This window comes from Schistocerca serialis, chromosome 8 (assembly GCF_023864345.2).
Source record: "Schistocerca serialis cubense isolate TAMUIC-IGC-003099 chromosome 8, iqSchSeri2.2, whole genome shotgun sequence".
NCBI classification, from domain to species: Eukaryota; Metazoa; Arthropoda; class Insecta; order Orthoptera; family Acrididae; genus Schistocerca; species Schistocerca serialis.
In genome coordinates this window covers 46,738,299-46,765,132 of record NC_064645.1, presented here as the reverse complement: position 1 = coordinate 46,765,132, position 26,834 = coordinate 46,738,299, and the positions used below count along the sequence as shown (strand labels likewise).

At 44.8% G+C, this 26,834-nt stretch overlaps 1 protein-coding gene across 1 annotated transcript in view; it reads left to right on the top strand.

The window, feature by feature from the left end:
* The window catches only part of LOC126416336 (uncharacterized), a 586,934-nt gene that overhangs the window by 153,597 nt on the left and 406,503 nt on the right, over positions 1–26,834 (top strand). The window contains exon 7 of the mRNA XM_050084004.1: positions 13,391–13,613. Coding sequence (XP_049939961.1) covers positions 13,391–13,613 — 223 coding nt within the window. The remainder of the gene's footprint in view (positions 1–13,390; positions 13,614–26,834) is intronic.

Below are 26,834 nucleotides of genomic sequence, written 5' to 3'. Positions count from 1 at the left end.
TCTTTAGACGTCGTTGGTCCCGTTCTTGCAGGATCTGTTTCCCGCCGCAGCAATGTCGGAGATTTCATGTTTTACCGGATTCCTGATATTCACAGTACACTAGTGAAATGGTCGTACGGGAAAATCTCCACTTCCTCGGAGATGCTGTGTTCCAACGCTTGTGCTCCGACTATAACACCATGTTGAAACTCACTTAAATCTTGATACCCTGCCATTGTAACAGCAGTAAACGATCTAACAAACGCGCCAGACACTTGTTGAACTATATAGGCGTTGCTGACTGCAGCGCCATATTCTGCCCGTTTCCATATCTTTGTATTTGAATACGCATGCGTATACCAGTTTTTTTGGCGCTACGGTGTATAAGCCAGATTCGTCGTCGCAAATTGCTGTGGAGACACACTGTGTTCCCAGGAAGTGAGACGTGTCCACACAGTACAGCACCCGATCCGTGGCAGAATCGTGTGGGAGCCCTGCTTGTAGTCTTCCGGTTGTGGTAGTTGCTTCGTCTGCTGTGACAATGACGGTGCAATTCTGCAGGTAAGACGCCAAGAGAAGCACATAGGAGCCCTGTGTGCCTAGGTCGGGCACCTGTCACCGACTGTACAGACTCTATACACTACTGGCCATTAAAATTGTTACACCAAGAAGAAATGCAGATGATAAACGGGTATTCGTTGGACAAGTATATTATACTAGAACTGACATGTGAATACATTTTCACGCAATTTGGGTGCATAGATCCTGAGAAATCTGTACCCAGAACAACCACCTCTGGCCGTAATAACGGCCTTGATACGCCTGGGCATAGAGTCAAACAGAGCTTGGATGGCATGTACAGGTACAGCTGCCCATGCAGCTTCAACACGATACCACAGTTCATACCACAGTTCATCAAGAGTAGTGACTGGCGTATTGTGACGAGCCAGTTGCTCGGACACCATTGACCAGATGTTTTCAGTTGGCGAGAGATTTGGAGATTGTGCTGCCCAGGGCAGCAGTCGAACATTTTCTGTATCCAGAGAGGGCCGTACAGGACCTGCAACATACGGTCGTGCATTATTCTGCTGAAATGTAGCGTTTCGCAGGGATTGAATGAAGGGTAGAGACACGGGTCGTAACACATCTGAAATGTAACGTCCACTGTTCAAATGGCGCCAATGCGAACAAGAGGTGACCGAGACGTGTAACCAAGGGCACCCCATACTATCATGCTGGGTGATACGCCAGTATAGCGATGACGAATACACGCTTCCAATGTGCGTTCACCGCGATGTCGCCAGACACGGATACGACCATCATGATGCTGTAAACAGAACCTGGATTCATCCGAGAAAATGACGTTTTGCCATTCGTGGACCCAGGTTCGTCGTTGAGTTCACCATCGCAGGCGCTCCTGTCTGTGATGCAGCTTCAAGGGTAACCGCAGCCATGGTCTCCGAGCTGATAGTCCATTCTGCTGGAAACGTCGTCGAACTGTTCGTGCAGATGATTGTTGGCCTGCGAACGTCGTCATCTGTTGACTCAGGGATCGAGACGTGGCTGCACGATTCGTTACAGCCATGTTGATAAGATGCCTGTCATCTCGACTGCTAGTGATACGAGGCCGTTGGGATCCAGCACGGCGTTCCATATTACCCTCCTCAACGCACCGATTCCTTATCCTGCTAACATTCATCGGATCTCGACCAACGCGAGCAACAATGTCGCGATACGATAAACCGCAATGGTGATAGGCTACAATCCAACCTTTATCAAAGTCGGAAACGTGATGCTACGCATTTCTCCTCCTTACACGAGGCATCACAACAACGTTTCACCAGGCAACGCCGGTCAACTGCTGTTTGTGTACGAGAAATCGGTTGGAAACGTTCCTCATGTCAGCAAGTTGTAGGTGTCGCCACCGGCGCCAAACTTGTGTGAATGCTCTGAAAAGCTAATCATTTGCATATCACAGCATCTTCTTCCTTTCGGTTAAATTTCGCGTCTGTAGGACGTCATCTTCGTGGTGTAGCAATTTTTGTGGCCAGTAGTGTAGGATGCCCCGATGACGTGCAGAAACATGGCACCGCATGCTTGTCCTTATCGCACGCCTGCTAATCTGAAGATTAGCGGGGTTTTCACTTGCTAAACCCAAATGGCGAAAAAGTGTCATTAAGAACTTGTGTAGTAGAGTTTTTTCGAACACTGACTTACTGTCTGTTGCAATGTGACACGCATGTAATTGGGAGACTCGGCTTTACACTCTCCACGTTCAGTCACAGGGATGATGATGCCGCTCTTCCAGGTCTCCGGAAAAGTCCGTGTCAGAATGACTTTGTCGAATTGTGGTCTAAGCGCGTTGTTGGTACTCTCTGTGCAGTTCCTTCAGTGTCCTTCCCTAGATTTAGTGACACCCAGATGCCTCGTCGTGGGGCGGTCCCCGTACTGGCGCGGCCTCGTTCTGCGGCTACCACGCGCACGTGTCGTTCTGAGTCGGCGGTGCCTGCTACTGGGAAGGCGGGAGCCTGTCCCGAGCCGCCTGTGTCGCTGTCCGTCCTGTGGATCTTGAGTCGCACGGCAGTAGTTCTCTGTAACTCGTCTCTCGGCGCCTGTTGTGGCGGCGCAGCTGGCCGAGCAGCAGCGGCTGGCGCGGATCTCCACTGTGGGCTCCGCCCCCACCTGCCGCCTCGCCGCAGCAGCCAGACCGGCCGGTTACTGCGCGTACCCCGAGCGAGTGCCCACTCCCTGTTCAGGCGACTCCTCTCCCTGACGGGCAGTGGTGGGTGACGATGTTCTTGCAGATGCTGTCGAAATACACTCATCAGCCAAAACATGTCGATACAAACCCGGCCAGACGATCGCAGCGTCACCTGGCGAGGAATGCCTGCTAGTCAGACACACGCTCGGGCCACGTAGTTTCAGTGGGCGTGCTGTCAGTCTGTGGAATGGGGAAGGCGGCCACCTGTCCTTTTGATCGAGGGCAGATCCTAATGGCCCCGAGGCTCAGGAAGATCTTGCCGAGTCTTCGAGGAAACCGAGGTGAAACCACGTCCAGATGTCGCGGGGTTGGGGGACCGTTACTCATTACAAGTGAGGGACGTCGTACGCTGGGGAGACTGGTAATACAGGACGGGCGGCGGAGTGCGGCATAACCGACATCGGAGTTTAATGCTAGACAGAGTGCGAGTGTGTCTGAACACACATTGCTCCTAACCGTGGGCCTCCACAGCCGACGACCCACTGATGAGCCAATCCTAAAACCGTGACATCGGCAACTGGAATTGAAACGGGCACGTGGCCATCGGCACTGGACGTTGGCGCCGTGGCAGAGCGCTGCACTGTCTGATGAATCCCGGCACCTTCTTCATCTTGCAGGTGGCAGGGTGCGAATCCACCGTCTGCCAGCCGAACGGCTCCGTGACAAGCGACAGTACTTCGCGGAACATTCAGGAGGACATCTGGGGGTCCAGTGTAGCTCAGGCGAGGTACCACTCTAACATTGTGCGTGGTGTCTGTCTGTTCTAAGGCGTGCATCCTTACCACTTTCACGCAACGACGCTCTGAGCGTGTTTTTTAGGGAATTGACTAGTTTGAACCTGGGACCTGTTGCTGGTAAGGAGACGCCAGACCACACATAACATGCAGAGTTCAGAAGAGTTCAGTGAGACTAGCGATGATATAACCAAATACTTAATGATTTCAGCGTCAGCTCCACTGCACTCCTGTAAAAGAATCTTAATACTGACTAAATTTAGTGGAAGGGGTTCAAGGCTTTCCTATTTTTAGTTAGCTGGTAAAATAACGTCGAAAAAGCAGTTAAGTTTACCACTGGAAATTTTATTCTACTCACAAAGCATTGTTTATAAATTGCACTATTGATAAAAGGAGATGTTTTAATGCAGGATGGTAAAAACCAACTGCGTTCAAGAAAAATGTGACCGAATATTCCCTGAATGGGTTTCCAAGTTCTACAATGGATCGAAGGATGACCTATGCCATATCACATCTATAACCTAGTCTTAAATTAAGTTTCATAAAAGAGAAAACTATCAAAAATGGTCTACAGTGACCCACAATTATCTTTAATTACTTATTTAACTTGTCGAAAATTACAGTGCCTGATGTGGCTTCTCAATAATTATATAACAGAAAAATCATCGCGTTTCAGATTTTAACTTCAAGTAGCAAATGTGAATGCCGTGAAGTTTAATTGACGATCGACAGTAGTATTACGTAAAAGGGGATGTAACCGATGCGACTTCTGCAGTTCTGAGTGAAGCCTTATGCACTCTTATGCGGCATCACGTGCGTTCATTTCCTTGTCGGTGGTCAGTCAGCGTCAGGGGGTGGCGGGCGGCGCAGCTCCATACACCTCGCCGTCTCGGTAGCAACTTCTAACTTCTCTCTTCTTACAATTTACCGAAGTTTGTTTAAGAAAAAGGTACCTGGCTGTGTTTTCAACTGACCAATCAGGGTCTCAATGTTAACCTTAAGCTCCGCCTACAAAAATTCTGTCTATCCAATGAGAAACTTTGTACTTTTCATGGTATTTGCTATGTAACAGAGACACATATAGTCTCACGCTAAAACTTGCAGCTGGTGTGGCCCTTTTAGTGTTATTGTAAGATCCATACTGTTCTTCTGGAGGGCTCTATCTTTTAACATGGGCTGGGGGCTGTTCTTGGCGATCGGCCGGCGATGTGGGTGTCCGTCCCTTATCGTAGGGCCTTCTAGCTTACACGACTCTGCTCTCGGCTTCTGCTCTCGTTTCTCCCCTCGGAACTGCGTCTGTTTCACGGTGGGAAGGTATGACGTGCATTTAGGCGTTCTTGTGTTAGTCTGTGGTATTCCATTTGCTCACTCGTCGATCTATTACTTTGCTTAATTTAATGTCCTGATTTATTCGGAGCTATGTGACATACTGCCGGATTTGCTATCATGTCAGGGTTTTCATGGAAGGTGTTGGATTTGCCTGACACCTTACACCATGACGGCCAAGGAGTACCGCAGACTAGTTGCAGACCACGTACACCTCTCCGTGACTATCACGTTTCACGACGACAGTGGCATTTTGCGGCAAGATAACACGCTATATGACAAGGTGAGGAGTGTGATGCAGTGGACAGAGGAACACGGTGGCGAGTTCCAGTTGATGCGCTGGCTCCCCACTTCGCGAGACGTGCACCCGATTGAATTACCTCTGCGGTCTGGTAGAACATGGCGGCGGGGCTCATCTCCACACTCCCCGGACTTTACGGGAATTAGGTGAGTCGTGTCTGCAGATAGGGTGCCAGCTCCCTCCAGCGACTACCGAGGCCTCACTGCTTCCCTGCCGTGACGTGGCGTTGGTGTTATCTGTGACGAAGGTGGACATACGCGGCTATTAGGTTGGTGGTCATGGTGTTGTGGCTGATCTCTCAATTTGTCTCCTTGGTGTTGAACCGATGAGTGGCGTGAACTGTCTCAGTAACTTGTGGAACACTACGTCCAGGTGATCGGCTGTTAAGACGTTCATAACATCTACCGCTGCAAAGCCCTGAAGGCCCTTGGTGATGGCAATGATCGAGGTATCTGGTGATTCGCGAACTCCATGCAATATGTTTTGCGTTAAGATTGCGTGCCCTGAATTGAAGCCAGCTTCTTACGTCTTGAGTGTCTAGGAGCCCTTTAGGTGCGCGGTAGGCAGCAAGCAACGTCACGACACCCCGAATGGTTTCCAGCACCACCGCCGCCGTGGGTTTGATAGTCGTCAGCGTCGGTCTCAGTACTTCTTAGTGGCGGGCTGAGAGTCGGCTCTGTCACGTGTCCAGTTGCATGTCGGCCGTTTCGGTGGCAACATAGGTAGCTTCGTTCGCTCGGAATTTAGTCTTCAGGTGAGTTTCGTTTGCAAGACAGATGTCGATATGAAGACGACGACGTAGATATTTCATACCACGTCCACTTTTACAAGCATGGTTAGTGACAAGCTTGTTGAGGCTTGGGCTGGCTGTTCAGAACTTCCCATTGCTGCTTGGGTTGTTGTTGTTGTTGTTGTTGGCGCTGTTACGTAGCCTCGAACGATGTCTGATGTTAACAGGTCAGAGCTAATTCTTGTAGCGCGTTCGCCATCAGCGGTCGTTTCTGCATTTCCCGTGTTGCGAGACTTGTTTTGCTGTATTTCTCTGTGTTCTACATGCGGAGCATTCCATTTGTCTAATTAAAAGTGTATGACACTAATTCCATTATTGATAATCAGTTATTGTAATTTTTGCAACATATCTTGACAGTATCAAAGGGTGGCACCCAGTTTCTGCACATCATCTTGGAGACAAATTGCAATGTTAATTATAGAATTATATCTAGATGATTGTTTAACGCATTCCCTTTCACCATCCCAGAGAACTTCGTATTTCTAACCACAGGGATTATATCTAGATGATTGTTTAATCCATTATACATTGCGAAACTGATTTCTGAAACCATTTCTCTAGTGCAGACATTTCTGGAAGTCAAACTGTAGAGACAAAAATAATGTCTGTTCAACAAATGCAGAAGAGCACTTCCATACTTGATTAAACTAACGAAAACAAGACTCTTACGTGAAATAAAGAGACTGACATTCTTAAACATGCTACGATTTAATACTTACATGTCGTATTGTTTAGTTTCATTCTGTATAGAAAAGAAATTGATGATTGAAGATGTCATTAATGTTACAGCATTTGATTGCTCTAGAGACAGACAAAACTGAAATACATCTTTCTAGCACAAAATCATGGTGGAACTTCGGAAAGACGATCACGGTGTTATGACTTATGGACTTCGAAGTCGTTCATTTCTATAAATATAGAATGTTATCCTCAGTGACAAACAAAACAAGTATGTCATAACGAATCATGGATACGCCTGTGTGTCACATTTGTAATTCTGCAATCGCTGACGTTAATTTTTAATAGGAGAAAGTGAATGGGAAAATCAAATATCTTGACCATGCCACTGAACCGAGAGTCAGCCATACTCTATCTTCTAAAATAGTACAATGAAGGATATGGGAGGTAACTAAACAAAACAATTTGTTCGCCTCGTTTCACTAATTTTGCTATTGCTGTATGACCTACGTTTCGGATTATAAGCACATTTTCTAGTACTAAACTGATCCCAAGAATGAGAAAAAAGAGAAGGTAAAACGCCAACTTTTTAAATATATTAACTGTAAAAGCTATCCCTGCTGACAATTTTGACAAATTACATACGAATTTACAAAATTTTGTAGGACAGCATTTACAAAATTCATTAGTAAATTTACAGTAACTATGACTAAACATTCCGTGGAGTAGAGCTATACAAAAAATGGTTCAAATGGCTCTAAGAACTACGGGACTTAACATCTGAGGTCATCAGTCCACTAGACTTAGAACTAATTAAACCTAACTAATCTAAGGACATCACACACATCCATGCCCGAGGCAGGATTCGAACCTGCGACCGTAGCAGCAGCGAGGTTCCGGACTGAAGCGCCTAGAACAGCTCGGCCACAGCGGCCGGCAGAGCTATACATAGGAATGGATTTTTTGTTATGTAAAGGAACGTACAAAGATTCTTCTTCTTTGTAATAGTTTCAATATTGTCTGACAGGAGTGAATAACTGAATTGAGTTTGTTCATCCAGCAATAAATGTGGTGATACATACATCTGTTTCTTAATTTCTAAAATTTCTAACCGAGAGAACTTTGCACGCTTTCCTTGTATGTTTTGGACTTTTATATATTATGCAAATGTGGCTTTGATTTATACAATGTTTTGGAAAAGGATGGATCTGGCTTCTTTAATCTCGAACGCCCATGTTGCTCTCTGGGTCTGGTGACGTCTGACCTCCCAATCTGTCAAATATATTATAAATGATGTCTGAAACTGCACCTCTAACTGGAATGTGTTGTACCACGAAGAACCAGTCAATGTTCGTCAAAATTTGCGGAAATGTTCTCACACCATTAGTATTCAATGATCAAACTTTCATTCCGTTTGGAAGTGATGTCCACTACCAATATTAGTATGAGGTGTGACCCCCAAAGGCTCGAAAAATCCTGTGTTGAATCATAAAGCCCTCAGATGTCATCTTGAGGGATTTATTGCCACACGTCAAGATCATGCTTTGTGATGTCATGAAGACTGCTGAAGAAAGGCCGATTCAAGGACTATTCTTACGTTTATATCCTTATCCAGTACTTCAGGAACTGTGGGAAGCAATGAATTGTACCAGTAACTAATACGAGGGCTATTCGCAAAGTACATAACGTTTTCGTTTGTGTCCGTTAGGGGCGGGGCTAGCGCGGCCATCTTGGTGTCATGGCATTCCGCCGCTCAGTCGGCATCCTGCCGTGCTAGTGAGAGGTTCGTGCTGTACTCCGTTGAGTTACTGTGACAGTTTGAAATGTCAGCGTTAATTGAAAATTCGCGCAGTGTGAAGTGCGTGCTGTAATAAGGTTTCTGACTGCAAAAAACTGTACACCGATAGAAAAGCTTGGTTACCACAAGTTTTGTGCAAGATGGATACCAAAAATCTTGACAGAGATTCACAAAAATCAGCGAATGGTTGTAGCGTTAACGTTTTTGGACGCTTACGAGAAAGATGGCGACTCATTACTCGATCGCATCGTTACTGGTGACGAAACATGGGTTAAGCATGTGAACTGCGAGACAAAATTGCAGTCAATGCAGTGGGGGCACACAAATTCCCCCCAAAAACCCAAGAAATGCATGCAGACAATGTCGGCAAGGAAGGTGATGGCGACTGTCTTTTGGGACAGAAAAGGTGTGATTTTTGTGGATTTCCTTGAAAGAGGCACTACAATAAACTCAAAGGTATTGCCAAACTCTGCACAACCTCAGAAGAGCAATACAAAACAAGCGCAGGGGAAAGTTGGGCTCAAAGATCTTGCTGAATCACGACAACGCCCAGGCCCACACGGCAAATGCCATTCGTTAAGTTCTCGAATCTTTTAAGTGGGAGTTGTTTCCTCATCCGCCGTACAGTCCCGACCTGGCACTGAGTGACTTCCACTTATTCCCAGCAATGAAGAAGTGGTTGGCTATGCAGCGTTTTGATGACGACGCACAGCTTCAAGAAGAGGTAACCACGTGGCTGAAGGCGCAGGCGGCCGAATTTTACGACGAAGGAAATTCCAAGCTCGTCCATCGCTACGATAAGTGTCTTAATTTAAATGGCAACTATGTAGAAAAGTAGTATTTAGGTGTGGCTTTCATCTGTATATAAGAAAAAAATTTTCCAATACTTTATTTATTTTTAATTCCAAAATGTAATGTACTTTGTGGATAGCCCTCATAGTAATTTGCTTTACTGTATGAACTGTAATGGGACCTACGAAATACAGGGTGTTTCAAAAGTGATGGTCAATATTCAAAAGTATGACAGGAATGATCATTCCAAACAAAAAAAACTCAAATAAACATGGGCTCTAAAACTCTCATCTTAAGAGCTATGAGCAATTTTTGATCTTCGATAGTGTGAGAAAAATCTCTTCTACTGAAAGCGCTTTGCTTTCCGTATTTTGGGAAGTGGTAGTATGGACCAAATTAAGAAAAAAATATCCAGTAAACATGTGTTCTGAAATGTGTACTTTAAAAGTTATGAGAACTTGTTCACTAGAAGAGTTGTGTTTCAGAGTAGCAAAGATAAACAAGTGTTCGCAGCTCTTGAAGCATGCGTTTCAGAGCACACGTTGCTTGACCTGTTTGCTTGGAATGATCGTACCTGTCATACTCCTGAATATTAACCACGACATGTGGAGATATATTGTGTCACTGTCTGAGCTTCGGATCCCTACCGCATCGCAATAATAAGAAACTGATGTGCATAGAGGAGTTCATACAGGGTGTTACAAAAAGGTACGGCCAAACTTTCAGGAAACATTCCTCACACACAAATAAAGAAAAGATGTTATGTGGACATGTGTCCGGAAACGCTTAATTTCCATGTTAGAGCTCATTTTAGTTTCGTCAGTATGTACTGTACTTCCTCGATTCACCGCCAGTTGGCCCAATTGAAGGAAGGTAACGTTGACTTCGGTGCTTGTTTTGACATGCGACTCATTGCTCTACAGTACTAGCATCAAGCACATCAGTACGTAGCATCAACAGGTTAGTGTTCATCACGAACGTGGTTTTGCAGTCAGTGCAATGTTTACAAATACGGAGTTGGCAGATGCCCATTTGATGTATGGATTAGCACAGGGCAATAGCCGTGGCGCGGTACGTTTGTATCGAGACAGATTTCCAGAACGAAGGTGTCCCGACAGGAAGACGTTCTAAGCAATTGATCGGCGTCTTAGGGAGCACGGAACATTCCAGCCTATGACTCGCGACTGCGAAAGACCTAGAACGGCGAAGACACCTGCAGTGGACGAGGCAATTCTTCGTGCAGTTGACGATAACCCTAATGTCAGCGTCAGAGAAGTTGCTGCTTTACAAGGTAACGTTGACCACGTCACTGAATGGAGAGTGCTACGGGAGAACCAGTTGTTTCCGTACCATGTACAGCGTGTGCAGGCACTATCAGCAGCTGATTGGCCTCCACGGGTACACTTCTGCGAATGGTTCATCCAACAATGTGTCAATCCTCATTTCAGTGCAAATGTTCTCTTTACGGATGAGGCTTCATTCCAACGTGATCAAATTGTAAATTTTCACAATCAACATGTGTGGGCTGACGAGAATCCGCATGCAATTGTGCAATCACGTCATCAACACAGATTTTCTGTGAACGTTTGGGCAGGCATTGTTGGTGATGTCTTGATTGGGCCCCATGTTCTTCCACCTACGCTCAATGGAGCACGTTATCATGATTTCATACGGGATACTCTACCTGTGCTGCTAGAACATGTGCCTTTACAAGTACGACACAACATGTGGTTCATGCACGATGGAGCTCCTGCACATTTCAATCGAAGTGTTCGTACGCTTCTCAACAACAGATTCGGTGACCGATGGATTGGTAGAGGCGGACCAATTCCATGGCCTCCACGCTCTCCTGACCTAAACCCTCTTGACTTTCATTTATGGGGGCATTTGAAAGCTCTTGTCTACGTAACCCCGGTACCAAATGTAGAGACTCTTTGTGCTCGTATTGTGGACGGCTGTGATACAATACGCCATTCTCCAGGGCTGCATCAGGACATCAGGGATTCCATGCGACGGAGGGTGGATGCATGTATCCTCGCTAACGGAGGAGATTTTGAACATTTACTGTAACAAAGTGTTTGAAGTCACGCTGGTACGTTCTTTTGGTGTGTGTTTCCATTCCATGATTAATGTGATTTGAAGAGAAGTAATAAAATGAGCTGTAACATGGAAAGTAAGCATTTCTGGACACATGTCCACATAACATATTTTCTTTCTTTGTGTGTGAGGAATGTTTCCTGAAAGTTTGGCCGTACCTTTTTGTAACACCCTGTATACACTGAAGCGCCAAAGAAACTGGTGTAGGCATGGGTATTCAAATACAGACAGAATGCGCTGGGGTCGGCAACGCCTATGTGAGACACCAAGAGCCTGGCGCAGTTGTCAGATCCGTTACAGCAACTGCAACGGCAGGTTATCAAGATGTAAGTGGGGTTGAAGATTGTGTTGTAGGATGCGCACGAGAGGTGGGACACAGCATTTCCGAGGTAGCGATGAAATGGGCATTTTCCCATACGACCATTTCACGAGTGTTCCATGGATATCAGGAATCCGGTAAAACATCAAATCTCGGACATCGCTGCGGTTGGAAAAAGATCCTGCAGGAACGGGACCAACGACATCTGAAGAGAATCGTTCAACGTGACAGAAGTGCAACCCAGCGCAGATTGCTGCAGATTTCAATGTTGGGCCATCGACGAATGTCAGCGTGTCAACCATTCGACGAAGCATCATCGATATGGGCTTTAGGAGCCGAAGGCCCACTCGTGTATCCTTGATGACTGCACGACAGAAAGCTATATACCTCGCCAGGGCCCGTCAAAACCGACATTGGGCTGTTAATGACTGGCAACATTTTGCTTGGTCTGACGAGCCTCATTTCAAATTGTATCGAGCGGATTGACGTGTACGGGTATGGAGACAGCCTCATGAATCCACGTACCCTGCATGTCATCAGGGGACTGTTCAAGCTGATGGAAGCTCTGTAATGGTGTGGGGCGTGTGCAGTTGGAGTGATATGGGACCGCTTATAGGTCTAGGCATAACTCTGGCAGGTGACACTTACGTAAGCATCCTGTCTGATCACCTGCATCCATTCATGTCGACCGTGCATTCCGACGGACTTGGGCGATTCCAGCAGGACAGTGCGACACCCGACACGTCCAGAATAGCTAAATAGTGGCTCGAGGAACACTCTTCTGACTTTAAACACTTCCGCTGGCCACCAATCTCCCCAGACATGAACATTGTTGAGTATATCTGGGATGCATTGCGACCTGCTGTTCAGAAGAGACCTAACGGGTTTATGGACAGCCCAGCAGGATTCACGGTGTCAGTTCCCTCCAGCACTACTTCAGACATTAGTCGAGTCCATACCACATCGTGTTGCGGCCTTTCTGTGTGCCCGCGTGGGCCCTAAACGAGATTAGGCAGGTGTACCAATTTCTTTGGTTCTTCATCGTATGTTATCAGTATCACCCAAAATTAAAAAACCCACATTACTAATTTTCTTGATGAGAATACATCATCGCGGTATACATTATTTTGACCTTAGCGCTGATACAAAGTCCGTGCATTCATTTGCAGTTGTAGACGCAGAACGAGAACTTCTTTACTGCAAGGACGCAGAAGATTTGCGGCTACTCGTGCACATGAACCACTGAGACCGGTATGCCGATATCCGGTTAACACTTGGTTTATTCTCAGAGTCAGAGAGCCAGTAACGTGACGAGCGCTCACGGACTGGGGCCCCACGCCCGGCCTGGCCCCCGCCGCTGGGCAGCGCCCTGTGTGGCGGCAGGCGGCCGCTCCTCCAGGCCAGTCGCCTCCCGAGGCTCGGCGCACTCCGGTCCAGTCCCAGGCTGGAGAGGGCATCGAACCCCGGCCCTTCCGCACCAAAGGCAGTGACGTCAGCCGTTCACCTACGGTCACGGCCAGCACTAATGTCACCTGCCGGTAGAAAAGAATGCTAAACAGCATCGAAAAAGAAATGTCTTGTGCTACGCTATATCATTTATAGGTACATGGAGGCCAGAGACCTAAACCTCGGTATAGGTAAACGCTTCATTAACATTTACTTAGTCATTAAAATGTGGAAGCTTCTTTATTACATTGTTAGTACCTCATCTTTTCCCATCTTCCGTCTTACAATGAGACATTTCTTCCTTTTACATTTCTTTGTGCCATTTAAGGAGATGTCTGTGTATTTTTACGGGTATTTGTTTTTTTTCAGACACTTCATAGAACGAGTGGTTTCCACGGCTATTACATTGACGCGAGCAGACGTTTTGGGGAAATCTACGACGGAAATTCTACTGAAGGAAATGTAATTACTCGTATCCGCCCCGATACGACAGAAACTGTTCTCAGAAGCTCTGGTCCATATGTGCTCATCAAAAGCCTTGAGGAATGGGCTCGCCATCCGCACCTCAAACAACGTGTTTCTTATGTGACAGGTATGTCGACTACCGCATCAATGCGATTGCAGAACGCTTTGGTATAATACCTTCACACTGAAAAATTCACTCACTTTCAGTCTGCATTTTTGCAAAGCTTAACGAGGAATCTGAATGTATTTAGTGTTAATAATCAAATGTAGGCATATATCTTTTAATGAGAGAAAGTAATCTACTAGTTAAAAAAATTAAAAAAATGGAATTATGTCTCCATGGTATGGTATGTTTTTATAAATTACACGGGATGAATTTCTGTTCTAATCGTAAGTTTTCTACCTATCTGTCTTACTGAATGTTATAAAAAACACATTGTAATATAGAGTTCAGCATTCTTTCACAATAACTGAAGGAACGTCTTTAGCTGAAGCCAAGAGACACCACTTACAAGAAAGGAAACGTAAGTCACAGCTATAAAGTTACAACAACAGTGGAAAAATACTTGCGCACATTGCTGTAGATAATACGCTTCATCAATCAGGATCAAATACTATTCCAGCAGTAGTAATACAGGACAATTAGAACTACCCAAATGTAACAGATATAGCTATGCCAATGTATCGTAGATTAATTTCTTTTCATGTCTAGGAAAAAAAAATTGTTGCGAATATCCTGTCCATCTTGTCCATTTCGTTTAGTTATTTTATCTTCTCAAAATTTAGGTTGCTGCCCTTACGAAAATGCTACTGAATCTGTTCAGTTGTTGCTCTTGATTGTATGTAAGTGACAAGTGTGATGACACAACTCACTGGCCTGAATTACATTTCGGCACTGCTTTGACACCGAGCGAGGTGGCGCAGTGGTTAGCACACTGGACTCGCATTCGGGAGGACGACGGTTCAATCCCGTCTCCGGCCATCCTGATTTAGGTTTTCCGTGATTTCCCTAAATCGTTTCAGGCGAATGCCGAGATGGTTTCTTTGAAAGGGCACGGCCGATTTCCTTCCCAATCCTTCCCTAACCCGAGCTTGCGCTCCGTCTCTAATGACCTCGTTGTCGACGGGACGTTAAACACTAACCACCACCACCACCACTGCTTTGACACAAAGTTGGCGGCCGGTCTGCGTCATGGCAGGCACGGTACACAGGAGCGACACACTTCCCAGCTGCCGTGCCGCTCCCCTTCAAACACAACGCTGTACTGTTCTCAGATTTGATGTACAGGTTTTGCTGCAAGTGACAGATAGTTGCCCACTGATCGTGGTAGATGACAATATTTCCAATTACAGCTTTCTATCACTCAACTTCAAAAACTATGCTGTATGTTTTACATAATCATTTTGGTTATCCTGTACAGTACACATGTACATCCAAGTACCTTAAATTGTGCTACACATGCGCACGTATACAATAATTTTCTTGTGTAATAGTTAACTAACACAAAATCTTAGTAAATGAGATCTGCATGAATATTCGTGTTATGCTATACTTTTTGTTGTAGTGATCTTGAGTCCAGAGACTGGTTTGATGCAGCTCTCCAGGTTACCCTATCCTGTGCAAGCTTCTTCATCTCCCAGTACCTACAGCAACCTACATCCTTCTGAATCTGCTTAGTGTATTCATCTCTGGATCTCCCTCTACGATTTTTACCCTCCACGCTGCCCTCCAATACTAAATTGGTGATCCCTTGATGCCTCAGAACATGTCCTACCAAACGATCCCTTCTTCTTGTCAAGTTGTGCCAGAAACTCCTCTTCTCCCCAATTCTATTCAATACCTCCTCCTTAGTTATGTGATCTACCCATCTATTCTTTCGCATTCTTCTGCAGTACGACATTTCGAAAGCTTCTATTCTCTTCTTGTCCAAATTATTTATCGTCCACGTTTCACTTCCATACATGGGTACACTCCATACAAATACTTTCAGGAACGACTTCCTGACACTTAAATCTATACTCGATGTTAATAAATTTCTCTTCTTCAGAAACGCTTTCCTTGCCATTGCCAGTCTACATTTTATATCCTCTCTACTTCGACCATCATCAGTTATTTGGTCCCCAAATAGCAGAACTTATTTACTGCTTTAAGCGTCAAAATTTTAAACATGGCTGAAGCAGCAACTGTTGAAAATCTTCACGGTAAATGATAACAGCCAAACAGTTGCAAGATAAAGGTTTATTGACCACAGTTTCGGTATATCTAAATATACCTTCATCAGAAGCAAAAATACACCAGAACTGGAAGACACCTTCATTAGCAAAAACTTATCAACATAACTGAGATAGAAGGGGAAAAAATGCTTGTAGCTTTAAGTACCCATGAAAATTACCAAAGTATTACAACTACTTTCAGAAACGACTTCCTAACACTTAAATCTATACTCGATGTTAACAAATTTCTCTTCTTCAGTGACGCTTTCCTTGCCATTGCCAGTCTGCATTTTATATCCTCTCTACTTCGACCAACATCAGTTATTTTCCTCCCCAAATAGCAAAACTCCTTTACTACTTTAAGTGTCTCATTATTAGCTTCTAGTCAGCCAGACTATATCACGTTAGAGCAAGAAGGGGTTTGAAACTATCCAAAAAAATTTTGTTTCTAAGCTGCACCTGTTTGTTGAGAATAAATCCATCTTTTTGAGATAGATGTTTAAAAATTTCTAATTCCTCGAACAGGTCCAGTTGGTAACCCTTACTCTCTTCGTGTAGCAATTCTACGTCATCCAGTTTACGTGGCGTATGTTGTAAGAGCAATAGATGTTCAGCAAACGTGAAACTGTACACATTTTCCCCATTTTTACCTAGCATGTGTTCTATATGTCTTACTTTAATGGGTCTACCTGTCTGTCCAACGTATTGGGGCAGTCGTTACAAGTAATTTTGTAAACTCCGGATTTAATCCCAAGTTCTTCCCGCGCCCCAATAATATGAATCACTCTTTGTTTTAAGCTATTTTTTACGGAAAAGGCAACTCTCTAACCTTATTGCTTCAGTAGAGATCTTCTTATCTTGTATGATACCTTCCCCAAAAGGGAATAGAAATAAAGTTATTACGCTCACTCTTTATCGCCCTGTTATCTCCTAAGGCTGAAAATTTTACAGCTGTTTTTTCCTAACAGTTTGGTCATTTAACATAGGGTCATATCCATTGTTAATAGCTACGGATTTTACTAAAGATATTTCTTTTCCTAAAGAATTCTTTTCTAAAGGTGGGTTCACGGCACGATGAACTGCAGAGTGAGAGAAGGCAATTTTGTGAGACTGTGGATGACAAGAAACTGCTGGGATGATAATATCAGAAGAAGTATTTTTACGAAAAATTCAGGTGTTTTAAATGGTTCTGATATGTTTTAGTTATTAAGACAGGGGGTCTGAATTAGCACAGCCTTTCAAATTTTGATGCGCGTGAGTATGTATCCCGGGTTTTAATGAGCGCGAGTTTCTCGCTCATACCACGAGTGGCCTCTCTCGGTGAAACTGTCTGCCTAGTGCTTCCACACCCTCTTCACGCCAGTTCACAGGCTAATTAGTGATAGTATGCCGCGTTCGCATCGACCATCTCTTCATAATTACGCTGTACAGATGGAAGTGATATTTTAATTTTAACTACTGGTGCCACCTTTGGCACGGTTGTTTTATGCATCTCCACTGTAAGATGTGATTTTAGTAAGTGACTAAAAGTTTTTGTGTTGTAATACTTTGCTAATTTTCATGGGTACTTAAAGCTATAAGCATTTTTTTTCCTTCTATCTCAGTTATGTTGATAAGTTTTTTGCTAATGACGGTGTCTTCCTGCTCAGGTGTATTTTTGGTTCCCATGAAGGTATATTCAGATATACCGAGGCCGTGCTCAAGGATTTCAATAAATCTTTATCTTATAACTATTTGGCTGTTATCTTTTACCGTGAAGTACTTTGAGTGTCTCATTTTCTAATCTAATTCCCTCAGCATCACTCGATTTCATTTGACTACATTCCATTGTTCTCGTTTTGCTTTTGTTGATGTTCATCTTACATCCTCCTTTCAGGACACTGTACCTTCCGTTCAACAGCTCTTCCAAGTTCTTTGCCGTCTCTGACAGAATTTTGTGTGAATGTGTGTGTGTGTGTGTGTGTGTGTGTGTGTGTGTGTGTGTGTGTGTGTTGGGGCGCTCAACGTCGAGGTCATCAGCGCCCTGACACACATTGAAGGAATCAAATGTGGACAAATTTAGTAAAATGGAAGCATATACGCAAAGAAAACGGGAAAAGATGAGGAACGCTGTACAAGAAAATAAAACGTAAGAATACGAGAAAGGAGCGTCAAGAATGCCACAGAAAATTGTCACTCGCTGGCCACTTACGTAAAATATGGGCGAATCAGTTACCTTGTGAACAGATTTAAGACAGTCTCTCTAAAGTTTTGGTAGAAACATTGGACAAGTCACAAAACTTTAAAACTTTAACCACATTCATTTGAGTATTTCCTAAAAGAGATGGCAGATCCACCGGCAAGTCAGCCGCGGTCCGCTGGTCAGAAAATAAGATGCAATCGAATAAAACGTGGCGCACAGTGACCTGGACGCCCCAAGTACCACACATTGGAGGGTCCTCTCGCCGGAGCGGGAATCCAAGCGTCATAGGACTGTGGCCTATCCGAAGCCGAGTGAGGAGAACCTCGTCCCGTCTACGTGGCTGGAAGGAAGTACACCACACACGCGTTGTGGGCTGGACTAAACGGAGGTTATTGTCAATCATTTCCAGCTACTCATCCTCCCACCGATGTATGACTCATGATTTCAACAGAGAGGTGAGTGCGTGCAGGGGGATGGCACACTGAAATACTGGCGGATCGTGGCACGCCTCCCTGGCTGCGAGATCTGCTCTTTCGTTCCCAGCAGTGCCGTTGTGCCCTGGAACCTAGCAGGAAGTCACCTCCTTCCCCAGTCATTGTAGTTGGAGGAGGGCATCCTGGATGGTCTGGACTGTTTAATCTGCTGGATACAAACGTTGCAATGAGTGAAGGGCGCTTTGTGAATCAGAACAGACAAGAAATTAAGGCGGGGAAGAGCGTTTCATCTGCTCCAGTGCCTTCAAGATCGCCGACAATTCCGCATCAAAGACAGTAAACGCTTGAGGCAGTCGGACCTTGAGGACAAGTTGCGGAAAAATAGCAGGGCAACCAACGGAATCCCCCTGTTTCGACCCATCCGTAAAAACAGATATAGACGTGGTGCTCAGATAAAATGGCAGAAAATGTTGCATTAAAAACAGAAGCAGGAGTGCAATCTCTCTTGTACCGCACCAAATCTAAAACCACTCTGGGCCTCTCCAGCAACGAGGTTTGCTGGCGGTTAAAACCCTGGATTTGGGGCTGTACGGGCTCCACAGTGAGGGACTCCATCACACGTTGCACACTGATCCCAAACGGTATCGTGGCTCAGAGATAGTAGGAGAAAAGACGATCTAGAGGCTGATGAGCAACAGTATGGGAAGTGGGTGAAGTTGAAGCTACAAGGAGCTGCCGTCGGATGGTAAGTGGCGGTTCCCCAGCCTCAGCACAGAGGCTGGGTATGGGACTGGTCCGATAAGCACCCGTGGCCAGTCGAATCCCCGCATGGTGGACAGCATCAAGGATCCGAAAATAAGAGGGCCTCGCTGACCCATACACCGTGCACCCGTAGTCCAGCCGCGAGCGCACAAAAGCCCGACAAAACTGGAGGAGACGCGCCCTGTCCGCTCCCCAAGACCTGTGGCTGAGGCACTTGAGGATTTTCAGTGCCTTCAGGGTTCTGGCTTTCAAATCTCGCAGGAGTGGCAACCATGACAATCCGGTGTACTCAATGAGGCCCAGAAACCGCACTGTGTCTCTAAAATGTAGGATAGTGTCCCATATATGCATGACAGGCAAATTAAAAGGATGACGGGAATGATTAAAATGAACACACACACTTATTGGCATAAAACTGAAAACCTGTCTTTGCAGCCCACTCCTCTAACCACCGCCCTGTAAGTTGCAACTGACGGCTCACCATTGCAACACTGGAGGAGGAACAGAAAACAGCGAAGTCATCCACAAATAAGGGGCACTGTACTGGACTCCTTACTGTAGATGTTATATTGTTAATGGCTATGGCAAAGAGGGTAACACTTAAAACACTGCCCTGGGGCACACCATTCTCCACCTCATATCGATCAGACAGTGTGTTACCAACTAGGGTCTGAAAAAACCGCCGAGAGAGGAAAGACCGAATAAAAATGGGGAGGTGGCCGCAGTTGTGCAAGAATGCAGTGTCTCCAAGTAGTATCACATACCTTACTGATATCAAAGAAGATACCGATATAGTGATGCTGATGGAGGAAAGCCTGCTGAATAACCACTTCTAGGAGGGTCAGATTGTCGACTGTGGACCGAAATTTTCGGAATCCACACTGAGAGCGGCTAAGGAGTTGCCTGGTGTGTAAAAGCCAGAGCAGACGACAGTTAACCATCTGTTCCAGGGTTTTTACTAGGCATCTCGTCAAGACGATACTCTGATAACTACTGGGTCATGTGCGGTCCTTTCCTGGTTTGAGAAGGGGGATTAGAACTGCCTCCCTCCAAGAGTTGGGGAAGACACCTGTCTGCCATATAGATTAAAACATTCGAGGAGGATTTCCTTTGACGCCGTTGCCAGATGTCGAAGCATGCTGTACCAGATGTGATTGTGACCGGGTGCAGTGTCAGAAGTCCCAGTCAGTGCCTATTCAAGCACCCTCATGGAGAATGGAGAGTTGTAGGCGTCATAACTGTTCGATATAAAGTACGACTTTTCCCTCTTGACAGTCGCACGGTAGCGACGAAACGCTGGATAATAGCTTGCATTGGCAGTAGCTTGTGCAAAATGCTCGGCCAGCGTCTGAACAATGCTTCTACGCGTTGTTTGGAGGCACCCCTGGTTCGACACTGTAGCTATCAGTAAACGGCTGTGTTTACCGTAAATCCTCTGGATGGCTTACCATACTTTTGAGGAACAAGTAGAGCGATTGATGGAATTCAGGAACTCAGGCTATGATAGCTTTTTGCTGTTTAATGACACGGCGAGCCTTGGCTCTCGCGATTCGAAAGTTCGAGAGATTGTCCACTGTCGGGTGGCGTTTAAACTATCGAAGAGCTGCACGCGTGTCCCGCATGGCTAAATGGTACTATTCTGTCCACCAAGGGACAGGTCGCCTCTGAAGAGGGCCGAAAGACGTTGGTATGGATAGATTAGCAGCGTGATGGATCACATGTGTGATGTGATCCACCCATTCCTGGGCGCTGTTACTGTGTTCAGACACAACCAACTGGCCGAACAGCATTCAGTTAGCCCTGCCACTCATCCGCGTTGGTGGCTTCTGTTCCAGCAACACACCATCGAGTAGCTGAAGGCGGATCAGGAAGTGGTCGCTAAAATGAAGATCGTCAATGACCTCCCAGTGAACAGAGTTGGCGAGGGCAGGAGAGCAGAGAAAGAGGTCGACGGCTGAGAATGACCCAGTAGCAGCAGAGAAACGGGACGGAGTACCAGCATTTAGGAGGCACAGCTCTCGAGATGTCAGGAGGTTCTCCAAAACTCGACCTCGATGCAAAGGAGACGTTGAGCCCCGCAGGACATGGTGCGCATTGAAGTCTCCCAGGAGGAGATATGTTTGGGAGAGTTGCGTCATAAGATCTGTGAGAGCGTCAGAGTCTACTGCGGCCAGAGGAGGTAAATAAAGAGAACAAATTGTAAGCTTCTGAAGTACAGAAATTCCAACTGCAACAGCTTGCAGGTCGGTATCCAGGGAAGAGCAGAGGAGTGGTGCTCATTATTGACAAACACAGCGACCCCTCCATTGGCTCTTTCCCCAGTCAGGTCGTACCTGCGACGTAGGGTATAGCCCCACAGGGCAGGGGCATCAGATGCTTTGATATGTGTTTCCCGCAAACACAAGCACAGAGGGCGTTACTGCTCTAGAAACGCTTTCCTTGCCATTGCCGGTCTACATTTTATATCCTCTCTACTTCGACCATCATCAGTTATTTTGCTCATTAAATAGCAAAACCCATTTACTACTTTAAGTGTCTCATTTTCTAATCGAATTCCCTCAGCATCACCCGATTTAATTCGACTACATGGCATCATCCTTGTTTTGCTTTTGTTGATGTTCATTTTATATCCTTCTTTCAAGACACTGCCCATTCCTTTCAACTGCTCTTCCAGGTCCCTTGCTGTCTCTGAGAGAATTACAATGTCATCGGCAAAACTTAAAGTTGTTATTTCTTCTCAATGGCTTTTAATTCCTACTCCGAATATTTCTTCTGTTTCCTTTATTGCTTGTTCAATGTACAGATTGAATAACATCGGGGAGAGGCTACAAACCTGTCTCACTCCCTTCCCAACCACTGCTTCCCTTTCATGTCCCTCGACTCTTCTAACTGCCATCTGGTTTCTGTACAAATTGTAAGTAGCCTTTTGCTCCCTGTATTTGACCCCTGCCACCATCACAATTTGAAAGAGAGTATTCCAGTCAATACTGTCAAAAGCTTTCTCTAAGTCTACAAATGCAAGTAACTTAGGTTTGCCTCTCCTTAATCTATCTTCCGAGATAAGTCGTAGGGTCAGTATTGCCTCACGTGTTCAAACATTTCTACGGAGTTCAAACTGATCTTCCCCGACGTCGGCCGCTACCAGTTTTTCCGTTCTTCTGTAAACAATTCGTGTTAGTGTTTTGCAGCCGTGACTTATTAAACTAATAGTTCGATAGTTTTCACATCTGTGAGCATCTGTTTGGGTTTCGAATTATTATATTCTTCTTGAAGTCTGAGGGTATTTCAACTGTCTCATACAACTTGTCACCAGATGGTCGAGTTTTGTCAGGGCTGGCTCTCCCAAGGCTATCAGTAGTTCTAATGGAATGTTGTCTACTCCCGGGGCCTTGTTCTGACTTAGGTCTTTCAGTGATCTGTCAAACTCTTCACACAGTATCATATCTCCCATTTCATCTTCATGTACGTCCTCTTCCATTACCATAATATTGTGCTCAAGTACATCGCCCTTGTATAGGCCCCCTATATACTCCTCCCACCTTTCTGCTTTCCCTTCTTTGCTTAGAACAGGGTTTCCATCTGAGCTCTTGATATTCACACGAGTGGTTCTCTTTTCTCCAAAGGTCTCTTTAATTTTCCTGTAGGTAGTATCTATCTTACCCCTAGTGAGATAATCCTCTACATCCTTACATTTGTCCTCTAGCCATCCCTGCTCAGCCATTTTGCACTTCCTGTCGACCTCATTTTTGAGACGTTTGTATTCCTTATTGCCTGCTTCATTTACTGCATTTTTATATTTTCTCCTTTCATCAATTAAATTCAATATCTCTTCTGTTACCCAAGGATATCTACTAGCCCTCGTCTTTTTACCTACTTGAGCCTCTGCTGTCTTCACTATTTCAACTCTCAAAGCTACCCATTCATCTTCTACTGTATTTCTTTCCCCGTTCTTGGCAATCGTTCCCTAATGCTCTCCCTGAAACTCTACACAACCTCTGGTTCTTTCAGTTTATCCAGGTCCCACCTCCTTAAGTTGCCACCTTTTTGCAGTGTCTTCAGTTTTAATCTTCATTTCATAACCAGTAGATTGTGGTCAGAGTCCACATCTGCCCCTGGAAATGTCTTACAATTTAAAACCTGGTTCCTAACTCTTTGTCTGATCATTATATAATCTGTCTGAAACCTTCCAGTATCTCCTGGCCTCTTACATGTATACAACCTTCTTTCGTGATTCTTGGATCAGGTGTTACCTATGATTAAGTTATGCTCTGTGCAAAATTCTACCAGACGGCTTCCTCTTTCGTTCCTCATCCCCATTCAGCTACAATTTTTCCTTCTCTTCCTTTTCCTATTATCGATTTGCAGTCACCCATGACTATTAAAGTTTCATCTTCCTTCGGTATCTGAATAGTTTCTTTTATCTGATCATACATTTCATCAATCTCCTAGTCATCTGTGGAGCTAGTTGGCATATAAACTTGTACTACTGTGGTAGGCGTGGGCTTCGTGTCTATCTTGGTTACAATAATGCATTCACTATGCTGTTCGTAATAGCTTACCCACGCTCCTTTTTTTTTTTATTCATTATTAAACCTACTCCTGCGTTACCCCTATTTGATTTTGTATTTATAACCCTGTATTCACCTGACCAGAAGTCTTGTTCCTCCTGCAACCTAACCTCACTAATTCCCGCTATATCTAACTTTAACCTATCCATTTCCCTTTTTAAATTTTCTAACTTACCTGCCCGATTAAGGTATCTGACATTCCACGCTCCGATACGTAGAACGCCAGTTTTCTTTCTCCTGATAACGACGCCCTCCTGAGTAGTGACCACCTGGAGATCCGAATGGGGGGCTATTTTATCTGCAGAATATTTTACCCAAGTCGACGCCATCATCATTTAACCATACTGTAAAGCTGCATGCCCTCGGGAAAAATTACGGCTGTAGTTTCCCCTTGCTTTCAGCCGTTCGCAGTACCAGCACAGCATGGCCGTTTTGGTTAATGTTACAGCGCCAGATCAGTCAATCATCCAGACTGTTGGCTCTGCAGCTACTGAAAAGGCTGCTGCCCCTCTTGACGAAACGCACGTTCGTCTGGCCTCTCAACAGTTACCCTTACGTTGTGGTAGAACAGGAGCTTTTAGAATTTGGTGCTACAGAATAATGCTGAAGATTAGATTGGTAGATCAGGTAACAGTACTAAATACAGTTGGACAGAAAAGGTATTTGTGACACAACTTGACCAAAAGAAGTGATCAGTTGATAGGACACTTTGCGAGACATGAAAGGATCAGCAATTTGATACCGGAGAGAAGTGTGTGTGTGAGGGGGGGGGGGTTCGGATTAAATCGTACAGGGAGACCAAAAGATGAACACAGTGTGCAGGTTCAGGAAGATGCCGGTTGCGGTGGTTATTCGGAGGTGAAGAGGCTCGCAAAAGATAGAGTGACATGGAGAGCTGCATCAAACCTGTCTTCGGACTGAAGACCACAACAACAACTTGAGAGAATAGGAGTCCCTTGGTCTCTGGAGAGGCATTTGCAAGTATTTCACAGAATGTTGTTATTGCACACTTCTGTACAAAAAATCAATTGTCTTCCTAACTGCACAGCCCCAGAAGGTTATGCCTTAGGATAGAATTGAGTGAAAGTATGCAAACTGTGTTAGCTGTCTTGTCCACATGCCAACACAGTGAGGGGGATTTCAGAGTGCACGGCGGCAAGACTGAAGCTGTTGGACGACGTCCCCACAGGCTGGTGACCCCACAGTTTACCTTCTGTCTGCATACCCAGGGCCTTCTCACGCGGATCCTTGTCCAGTGCATTGCCACTGACCTCCTCCTCTTGTACCTGTAATGATTTTTATTTGTTTGGAATTGCATATCCTAGGATTTTGCAAATTCCTGTTCTTCTTGCTCCATCATACTGATTACCCTATAGTCATGCTCTTGGTGGTGACTAGTTAAACTCTCGTGAGCTCCCTGGACAACGCTTTTCAGGTTCCCCTCCAAGGTATCATGGCTTTCCTCAGCCTACTGTTGCTGAAATACATTTCTTTTCTAAAAGAACTACTGAGACCAGTAAGCCTTCTTGAACTACTTTCCAATAACACTTTCATTCAGCTTCAAACGGATCCTATGTACTCTCCACTGAATCTATTTTTGGAATCAGTTCGTTAGGTTCAGTCTTTTCTGTCTTCGAATTTAATGTCTCATAATCCAATTCTTTGCATCAGCTTGAACTAGTTAATTCACTGAAACCACTAATTTAATTTGCTTCATTATCTGAGCAAGCAACGTGCTCAAGCCATTGTCGGCAATATAGAGCACGTCCTCCGTCTTCGTTTCCCTGTTTTGACAACTGATTGTCATTGAAAATTTATTTACCTCCAAAACACAGTTAATATCGTAGATAATTTTTTCAACCAATTTTTCATCAATGTGTGAACTTTTCCGTTTTATATCTGCGGGGCAGGTTACGAGCTCGGGCTAAATAAGTGCTCTCTGCGTAGGCGTCAACTGCTAAAATTTCACGAGTCCTGCACATGATTATCGCAACTGTGCTCCATTACACACTAGCTCCAACTGACTGACGTAAGATGTCAGTACTAATACTGTTGAGAGTTACAACAAGTTATGGACACTATAATTACTGGAACTACAAGCTGGCCAGTGGAATCAGAATAGTGACTCCCTGGTCAGTAGCTGGTGAGTCCAGCAGCTCTCAGAAACAATTTATGATGTTTATTGAACTTATAGCCGAGTTTGATCCTTTTCTTGCAGAGCACATTGAACGATATGGAAATCCAGGGCAGGGTCATACAAGTTATCTTTCTTCAACAATCTATGATGAAATAATAGAGCTTCTTTCTGAACGAATAAAAAGAATTGTCATAAGGGGAATAAAACAGGCCACATATTTCTCTATAATAGTAGATTCTGCAGCGGACATTTCACATGTTGATTCATTATCTTTCATATTAAGGTATGTGAACGATAATAGTGAAACTGTTGAATGTTTTCTTCCGTTTTTTCCAAACCCATGACACAAGTCCGAAAACTTAGCTGAGCCCGTACTAAAAGTTCTGTCTGCAAATTCCATTGATATTACTGACTCTAGAGGCCAGTCATACGAGAACGCAAGCAATATGTCAGCAACCTAGACTGGTTTTTCAGGCACGCATTAAAGAACGAAATCCGAAAGAGCATTATGTACCTTGTGCAGCACATTCTTTGAATTTAGTCGGCACTAGTGTTGCAAGCTGTTGTCGGGAAGCATGTTCATTTTTCATTGCAGTGCTAAACCTTTAAAATTTTTTCTCTGCTTCTACAGAGCAATTGGATAAACTTCTTTCTTTCACGAAATCAGGAAGCAAAATGGTAAAAAGTTTATCAAAAACACGTTGGTCAGTAAGAGAGGAAGCGTGTGCAAGTCTAGATCAAAACTGGGAGGGCGTTATCAATGGCCTGACACATATTGCCAAGAATACGTTTGAAAAACCACTTGTGTGAAATGAGGCTTCAGTTTTATTAATCGACTCAGCAGACTAGAAACAGTATTCAGGAAGACACTTTGGAAGGACATACTCTAGAGATTTAATACAGGGTGTCCGAAAAGTCTTTCACTGATTACATAAACTGATAACTCAGGCTAGAAGTAAGATACAAATATGAAACTGGTGTCTAATTGTTCACAAACTATCAAAGTTTTTTCCACACATCACTAAACTTCCAAATGAGCACCCTTGGTAGC